This window comes from Bubalus bubalis, chromosome 7 (genome assembly GCF_019923935.1).
Source record: "Bubalus bubalis isolate 160015118507 breed Murrah chromosome 7, NDDB_SH_1, whole genome shotgun sequence".
In the NCBI taxonomy this organism is placed as follows: Eukaryota; Metazoa; Chordata; class Mammalia; order Artiodactyla; family Bovidae; genus Bubalus; species Bubalus bubalis.
This window is the reverse complement of record NC_059163.1, coordinates 96,948,970-96,958,571: the sequence shown is the minus strand read 5'-3', so window position 1 is coordinate 96,958,571 and position 9,602 is coordinate 96,948,970. Positions and strand designations below refer to the sequence as shown.

Sequence of the window (9,602 nt, the reverse complement as noted above, 5' to 3'; positions counted from 1 at the left end):
ATGTGCTGCCATCTAGTGGAGTTTAGGTAGAACTGTTAACTCCGACTGCTAGAAGGAAAAAGAGGAAAAGCATCTTACTGGTGTCTTCAGTTCAGTCGCTCAGTCGTGTCCGACTCTTTGCGACCCCATGGATTGCAGCACGCCAGGCTTCCCTGTGCACCACCAGCTCCCGGAGCTTGCTTAAACTCATGTCCATCCAGTCGGTGATGCCTTCCAACCATCTGGTGTCTTAGAATGTGGAAATCACTTCCTTCACGAATTTTACAGAAGTCCTGCTCTTTTATTTGCACTTACTATGTGCTGCTCTGGGGGCACTCGAGAGAGAATGAGCCAGGAGTTGCATGTGAAAGTTAGCAACAAAATAGAAGGAAACCAGGTCATTGAAGATCCTGGAGCCTTCCTTCTTGCACCCTGACCTAGATTGTTTTGAGGCGGGGAAATTCTCTCGTGCTTTTAAGGTATGGGTGTGGTTTTTTTGTCACACGCAATCTATTCTAACACTCATTACAAACGTAGTGGCAGAACGCAGTCATCTTGAGTGCACAGCGGGGGCTGAGTCGGGGAACTTCGAAGTGCAAGCTGGGTAAGAGCCAAAAATCAAGTTTGGCTAAAGGGAATGGAAATATCACATGGAAAAAGATTTACTGGATCATGTGAGCCCTCTCTACAAGGCTTACTAACTCATACTTAACAGGCATGCAACTGAGCCTAGAGACTGTTTAGGCTAGTTTGTGCATGTGCTATTTAAGTAGGGGGTCTCTCAATACCCACGTAACTCACTTTCCCCTGCCTTTTACTTTATAAAAGCTGGAAAACAACTCTCAAATTCCCAGCCGTCTTTTCTTCTAGAGCTGGTCAATGAAATAAATGTAAGCTGAAATCTCCGAGATCTTCCTTCTTGGATAGAACGCTGAGGACTCTCTGAAAGGCTTTTGACTTTTGCCCTTTTCTCCTGGAATGCAGTTGTGATGCCTAGGGACATGGCAACCATGCTGTGACTTGGTGTGAGGTCAGAAGCATACGTTAAAGACAGCAGGGTGAGTGAGAGAAGGGCCTTGGTTCCTTGAAGACAGCCTCAAGTTGACAGCATTACCATGTGACAGGCTGTCCTATAGTAACCATAACTGTTGAAAGTCAGCTCTCTGAACTTCTCATGTGAGAAAATAAACTTCTTTAGATCATGCTTTTTGCTCTTGGAGTGAATGTGTATTTATAGCAATCACAGTGGCTCGGAACAAAGACTGTGAAGTCAGAAGGATGAAGGTAAGTCCCACATCTTGCCCTCACTAGCTAAGTCAGTCACTTAACTCTACAAATCTGTTTTCTCGTCTGTGAACGATCACAGCACTTGCCTCAGGGATGTCACGAGGAGGAAGGACTTGGCGTGTGAAGCCATCAGTAGAATATGCTATTTTTGTACTTTGTTGTTCAGTTGTTGTGTCCGACCCTGTGACCCCACGGACTGCAGCACGCCAGGCTTCCCTGTCCATCACCAACTCCTGGAGTTTGCTCAAACTCAGGTCCATTCATTTTTGGTGATGCGGTCCAACCGTCTCATTCTCTGTCATGCCCTTTTCCTCCTGCCTTCAATCTTTCTCAGCAACAGGGTCTTTTCCGATGAGTCGGCTCTTCCCATCAGGTGGCCGAAGTATTGGAGTACTTGATAGAGTGTTTTTCTACTTAATAAACATTATTAAAAATTCAATTACAATGGATAGAAAATATTGTCCTTAGGAAAAAAAAAAAGACACCAAAACCCAAAACACCCTGGCCTAGTTTTTGGTAACAGAACCTCATTGCCCTACTATAGTTTATACTGTTGAGTCTAATGATCTGAAACCATTATCCAGCTGTGCTCCTTGCTTTAATAACAATCCCTTTTCTTTGACTTTTGAAGATTTTGGAATACACATTTTATGAACACCAGAGTTCTCTAATCAAGGCCAACTCTGATACTTTTTCTTGAGGCAGCTTTCTTGAGCCTTCCTTCATCCCCTGATCTTCAACAGTAGTGGTTGCTTTATGACCGCCTGTCTCATGGTAATGCAAATATCTGCTTAACCATTTGTATTGTCAGTGGACTAAATTTCTCCAAAGCTAGGGACTGTAACTTTTCCACCTTTACACTGTGATCAGTTCATATTAAAACTATATGCGTTGTTTTCCAAATACGACGAGTTCCACAAAGGCGGTACATTTTGGTGCCTAGACTGATGATGAGCACGTAGTTGATGGTTGTTTAATATTTGCTGAATATGAATGGTAAGGTCTCGGTAATAACTGTGAGGTTCGAGAGCATGTTTCCTATGAATAATATTTTGTCTTCTTTGTTCCTAATTTTGCTTTTCAGATCATTTGAGTATTGTCTGACCATAGTATTGTTTTTTAACATTCTCACAAGTTTCCATTGCTGATTTTCATAATCGTTCCTTTGCAGTCATTCACAATATTGAAACTCGTTATTATTAGAGGTAAACAACATACCAAGTGAGATGTCAGAGAGATGGAGGGACAGAAGCTCTTTCCCTGACAGACACCAACTTAACAACAATATATGGGCCAAAATACTTCTGTGAAAACTTTAGAAGCCAGTTAAGAAGGGCTTCCCTGTTGTGCAGAAGCTTTTAAGTTTAATTAGGTCCCATTTGTTTATTTTTGCTTTTATTTCCAATATTCTGGGAGGTGGGTCATAGAGGATCCTGCTGTGATGTATGTCGAGAGTGTTTTGCCTATGTTCTACTCTAGGAGTTTTATAGTTTCTGGTCTTACGTTGAGGTCTTTAATCCATTTTGAGTTTATTTTTGTGTACGGTGTTAGAAAGTGTTCTAGTTTCATTCTTTTACAAGTGGTTGACCAGTTTTCCCAGCACCACTTGTTAAAGAGATTGTCTTTAATCCATTGTATATTCTTACCTCCTTTGTCAAAGATAAGGTGTCCATATGCGCGTGGATTTATCTCTGGGCTTTCTATTTTGTTCCATTGATCAATATTTCTGTCTCTGTGCCAGTACCATACTGTCTTGATAACTGTGGCTTTGTAGTAGAGCCTGAAGTCAGGTAGGTTGATTCCTCCAGTTCCATTCTTCTTTCTCAAGATAGCTTTGGCTATTCGAGGTTTTTTGTATTTCCATACAAATTGTGGAATTATTTGTTCTAGCTCTGTGAAGAATACCGTTGGTAGCTTGATAGGGATTGCATTGAATCTATAAATTGCTTTGGGTAGTATACTCATTTTCACTATATTGATTCTTCCAATCCATGAACAGGGTATATTTCTCCATCTATTAGTGTCCTCTTTGATTTCTTTCACCAGTGTTTTATAGTTTTCTATATATAGGTCTTTAGATTCTTTAGGTAGATATATTCCTAAGTATTTTATTCTTTCCGTTGCAATGGTGAATGGAATTGTTTCCTTAATTTCTCTGTTTTCTCATTATTAGTGTATAGGAATGCAAGGGATTTCTGTGTGTTGATTTTATATCCTGCAACTTTACTATAATCATTGATTAGTTCTAGTAATTTTCTGGTGGAGTCTTTAGGGTTTTCTATGTAGAGGATCATGTCATCTGCAAATAGTGAGAGTTTTACTTCTTCTTTTCCAATTTGGATTCCTTTTATTTCTTTTTCTGCTCTGATTGCTGTGGCCAAAACTTCCAAAACTATGTTGAATAGTAATGGTGAAAGTGGGCACCCTTGTCTTGTTCCTGACTTTAGAGGAAATGCTTTCAATTTTTCACCATTGAGGATAATGTTTGCTGTGGGTTTGTCATATATAGCTTTTATTATGTTGAGGTATGTTCCTTGTATTCCTGCTTTCTGGAGAGTTTTTATCATAAATGGATGTTGAATTTTGTCAAAGGCTTTCTCAAGGTGAAAAGGAAGCCTTCAGAATGGGAGAAAATAATAGCAAATGAAGCAACTGACAAACAACTAATCTCAAAAATATACAAGCAACTCATACAGCTCAACTCCAGAAAAATAAATGACCCAATCAAAAAATGGGCCAAAGAACTAAATAGACATTTCTCCAAAGAAGACATACAGATGGCTAACAAACACATGAAAAGATGCTCAACATCACTCATTATCAGAGAAATGCAAATCAAAACCACTATGAGGTACCATTTCACGACAGTCAGAATGGCTGCGATCCAAAAGTCTACAAGCAATAAATGCTGCAGAGGGTGTGGAGAAAAGGGAACCCTCTTACACTGTTGGTGGGAATGCAAACTAGTACAGCCACTATGGAGAACAGTGTGGAGATTCCTTAAAAAACTGGAAATAGAACTGCCTTATGATCCAGCCATCCCACTGCTGGGCATACACACTGAGGAAACCAGAAGGGAAAGAGACACGTGTACCCCAATGTTCATCGCAGCACTGTTTATATTAGCCAGGACATGGAAGCAACCTAGATGCCCATCAGCAGATGAATGGATAAGAAAGCTGTGGTACATATACACAATGGAGTATTACTCAGCCATTAAAAAGAATACATTTGAATCAGTTCTAATGAGGTGGATGAAACTGGAGCCTATTATACAGAGTGAAGTAGCCAGAAAGAAAAACACCAATACAGTATACTAACGCATATATATGGAATTTAGAAAGATGGTAACAATAACCCTGTGTACGAGACAGCAAAAGAGACACTGATGTATAGATCAGTCTTATGGACTCTGTGGGAGAGGGAGAGGGAGGGGAGATTTGGGAGAATGGCATTGAAACATGTATAATATCATGTATGAAACGAGTCGCCAGTCCAGGTTTGATGCACGATACTGGATGCTTGGGGCTGGTGCACTGGGATGACCCAGAGGGAGGGTATGGGGAGGGAGGAGGGAAGAGGGTTCAGGATGGGGAACACAGGTATACCTGTGGCGGATTCATTTCGATATTTGGCAAAACTAATACAATATTGTAAAGTTTAAAAAAAAAAAAAAAAAAAAAAGGGCTTCCCTGGTGGCAGTACCCTAGGTCAGGGCAAAGCTGGAAACGGCCACACTGAAGCAGGTGAGAAGAGCTGTTTCACTTCACCTGTAGCCACCCCTCCCTGGGCTAGCACAGCTTAGCCCCTGGCTCAGTTTCCCCATCATGGGGCGCAGGGGAAAGAGGAGAGTGGAAGGTTCATCGGAAGTTCCAGCTTTTTGAGGGGTGCCTGAGTAACTGGTTACTCTCCCCTGACTCGGAGTGTTCATGGAACTGGCATGGCTTGGCACCAGAGAACCTGCAGAGACTGGTGTGGCTCTGCAGTCAGGCCCAGGTGCCCCCTGGAGGCTTCATTCTTGGGAGGGAGGAGAAGAGTGAGTGTCTGGTGTTCCAGCTTTCTGAATGGCTGCACTAGAGACTGGTTTGTGTTTCGCCTGACTTGGGGTGCTGACGGGGAAGCTGATACACTTTGGATGCCTGGGGGCCGATGAGAAAAAAGGACCGTGGTGTGACTTGCTGCTGCTGCACCAAAGAGCCTGCAGTACTGCAGACGGACACCAGAGGGAGAGATCATGCGCGCCTGAAAAGGAATTTGGCAACCCTCTCATTTGCAAGCCCAGGGAAGCAGCATACCCTCCAAAGGTTTCAGAGGCCCCCTAGAATCTATAAACGAGTTGACTGATGAAGGTGTTTCCCTGTATGAGACTAGAAGAGGTGGCTGCTTTTTTTCAAATGCATAAAACCCAGCAAAACATCAGAAGGCACACAAACATGGACTATCAAAAGAAACAAGATAAATCTCCTGAAACTCAAAAAAATGGTGATCTAAGAATCACCTATCAAAGAATTAAAAATAACAGAAGCTCAATGATCTACAAGACAATGCAGACAACTAAATGAATTTTGGAAAATAATGCATGAACTGCATGAAAATATTAACAAGTAAATAGAAACTATGAAGAAGAACCAAACAAATTCTGGTGCTGAATAATAATCCAATTGAAAAATTCACTAGAGGGGTTGAACAGCAGACTTGATCAAGCAGAAAAATCAACAAACTGGCCATTTGAAATTATCCAGTCAGAGAAGCCTAAAGGAAAAAAGAAAAGTGTAGAGAGCCTTAGGTACTTAGTGGACCAACATATGGTGGTACTTTGAGAAGAGAGATGGGGACAAAAAGTGATTTGAAAAAATAATGGCCCCCAAACTTCCCAAATCTGAGGAAGGAACTGAACATCCAAATTCAGAGACTTAAGCAACATTCTGTTAGATTGGAAACCCGATGACTGACTTTACTGTTAATGGCCTTTAGTTCCCTGGGGAAAGGAATGCCGACTCACTCCAGTATTCTTGCCCGGGAAACCCCATGGACAGAGGAGCCTGGCGGGCTATAGTCTGTGGGGTCACAGAGTTGGACACAATTGTGTGAGCATACACAGAGCAGTTTTATTATTCAGGTGGATTTACCTACCATTGTCAATACTTTGGGGGAAGCGGACATTGTAAAGAATCAAACCCCCAGTGCTGTTACGGCGTCTTGTTTGGATAACGGTGGAAAGGAGAAACAGGTCCAGGTGACAGGATTATAGGAGGGGACACTTTCCCCTTAGCGTTAGTGAATTCCTATGACGGTGTTAAGATAAGGGAAAATATCCTATCCACAGACTTTAGAATGATGACTATGATGCAATTCATAATCTCTTTCTCTGAATAAATATTCTTACCAAAGAGCCAAGAATGCCTTGAAATCACTAACTCTGTTCTAAATGCATCTTGCTGTTTTGTGTGGTTTTTCAAAATCGTGTGATATAAAGTATCAGATACTTTCTAAAACCATAGTTCATAACCACCTCTTATAGGTCAGAGACCCCTCTGGGGATATGACAAGAGACAGTATGAACCTTAGTATCCTAGAAAAATGGATCCACACACACAAGTTAATACTGAACTTAAGAGGTTTTACAGACTACATGAAGTCCAGATGCCTTGTGTATCTGTGGGCACCTCAGATTTAGAAAACTCTACCTTGATAGAAACTCTGGCGCTGTTTCCTCATGTCTAAAATTAAAGGACACAATAAATTGGTGTGGTTTTTTTCCAGTTGCTAATGAAGTGCAACCGACTACAAAGTCTAATAACAAACCAATTTAGAGTGCTTGCACAGAGAGTGGGGTGGGTTGTAACTGGAAAGTGAGAAACAACTTCCATAGCTGTTTCAGCAAAAGGAAGATTAAAACTAGAAAATGCAGAGGCTGTATCACTTGCTATCCCTTAACAGCCGAAATATGGAATGCATATGTATATTTTTACAGGAAAATTCTGAAAGTCAACACAGAAGAAGAGAGGAGGGCCAGATATACTCTGAGTATCCCCCCAAGAAACCATCAGTTAAATTACATGGTGCTATGATCTGGAACAAGTAATCAAACATTTACTGAATGTTCAAGACACTAAAAGAAGAGTCTGTAATTTTGTTAATCAAATGATACTTTATATTCACTTATGACTTATGCTTTGGAATTCTCTAAGTCATATGTGGATAACTTTATATTAATAAAAATATATACATTTTATGTATACATGGAAAGATTGGAAATTTCCTTCAATAACTTTATTCTTTATAAAACATATAAATAAATAAAACTTTTCAACTTCTAAAGGATTACCACATTTAAGAAGAAGGTATATTGCTATCACCATTCTAGATTATGGGAATGCATCCCATTCCTTCATCTTCCAACCCTAGTGGCAAAGTGGGAACTGAACTGAAGTTGGATTGAGACATGACTGCCAGGGATAGACACATAAAGAAATAAACACAGACATTTCCAAACATGGAATGCTGGGCCTGCAGGAAAGTGGCAGAGCGGAGTCTACTGAGTCTTGCACTCTGGCACATCTTTTCCTGACGACATTTGCCAAGGACCTGGCTGGGGATCCTCGGTCTCCACTTCAGCAGTTTGTTCTTCTGAGGAGGAAAAAAAAAATATCAACAACAAAAGTAATCTTAGTGAAAACATAGACAAAACCCAAATATAACTAAAGTGGAAAGGATGTTGTGCCAGTAGAGACATGTGAAGAATAAAACATGGCGCTTCGACACGGTCATTAATTTCCTTGTTAAAAAGGTACGCTTCACTTCATCAGAGTTGAAGATGTTTATTCCCCATTTTCCCATAAAATGAATGGTTAGAAAAACCATATTGTACATAAAACCTAGAAGTAATAAATTTTTAGTTGGAATCCATCAATCTGAGAAGCAAAGTGAATCAAACAGATTAGCTGAGTTTGATTTTCTTTTGTCCTATTTTCAGGGAAAAACTAGTGTGCTATACACTACTATGTATTTTAGAGAATACTTAGCCATCGTTGGAAAGCTTTCTTTGAAGGTTTAAAAAGGCACTTTAACTGCATCTATTTACTTATAAGTAATAACTGTTTTAAAATTATATATGCATAAATCTAGGATAGCTGATCTTGAGATAATGAAAATTTCCTTTTATAATTAAAATTAAAAACTGACATTAACTTTTTAGATTGATATTTTATTAATACTAATTCAAGGATTACGTTCTTTAATTCTGAATTGGTGAATTTTTGATTTATGTATTCCCCCCCACCTTTTATTTCACTTAAAAATCATACCAGAAAGATCCATGTATTGATAAAAAGACTTAAGCATTTTTATTTGCAGTTGCCAAAAGGTGATTAGAAAACATATCAGTTTTTCCAAAGACCCTTCTAAAATGGTATGTGTGTGTGTGTGTGTGTACACCAAAAGCTCTATGGAAGTGTTAACTAGTGGAAGGTCCTTAAGTGTTTGTTAAATACTATTCAAAGAGCTGAATAGTTTCAGTTTTTTTTTTCCAAATTGTTTTGTTTTGTACTATCTCCCTAAGAGCACTGTCAAGGTGCTGACTTGATTCAATTTTGATGTGCAGTTGATGAGAATGAACTGATTCCTTTGTCACAGTTCCCATGTTCTTGCCTGGAGAATTCCATGGACAGAGGAGCCTGGAGAGAGATATAGTCCGTGGGGTCCCAAAGAGTCAGACACCACTGAGCGACTAAAACTTTGACTTTTCAGAGCTCTCATACACCCTGGCAACCTTTGCTCAGAGCTTTACATATCTGGCAGCTGCCTCTTTTGATGAAGCTTTTTTTGTTTTAGGTTTCTACAAATGCATAATAGGGTATTTCTGACAGGTGGATACCCTGTCACAAAGGGCTCTGGCCATGCACTCCTGGCATGTGGTGAGAAAGGCTAAGACACACCATATTACAGAGCTTCTCCTGGCACGTTCCCCATCTCTGTGGACAGTGCCTCCGCAGAGCTGGGGGTGAGCCTGATGCCCGACACCCACTCCATCCAATCAGGCACTGAGCCTGCTGATTCTACCTCCAGATCTCTCCCATCTGTCGCGTCTCCTCGACTCTACTGTGCCTGCCCAAGTTCACGCTGTCCCCTTGCCCAGGCACCTGTTACACTCTTGCTCCCATGATTTGTGGGTTACCCTACAGCTGAGGCAATGTGTTCAAAATGTACGCGCCATCACGCTCCTCTGCTCTTGTTTGAAATCTGAAGGCTTCCTCCATCTGCTCTCAGGGTCAAGTTTAAATTCTTTCACACTCTCTACAGAGAGTGTGCTCTGCAGGTCTGGCTCTTGCCTCTCT

At 40.7% G+C, this 9,602-nt stretch overlaps 1 protein-coding gene across 7 annotated transcripts in view; it reads right to left on the bottom strand.

Moving 5' to 3' along the window:
* Positions 1-7,524: 7,524 nt before the first annotated feature.
* CENPE (centromere protein E) overlaps positions 7,525-9,602 on the bottom strand; it is an 81,362-nt gene continuing 79,284 nt past the window's right edge. For 6 of the 7 annotated variants that reach the window (XM_044946156.2, XM_025290343.3, XM_025290344.3 and 3 more), the window contains one exon: positions 7,525-7,896. In XM_044946156.2, coding sequence (XP_044802091.2) covers positions 7,802-7,896 — 95 coding nt within the window. In that variant the 3' untranslated portion in view covers positions 7,525-7,801. The remainder of the gene's footprint in view (positions 7,897-9,602) is intronic. The other variant, XM_044946155.2, reaches the window with a different exon arrangement.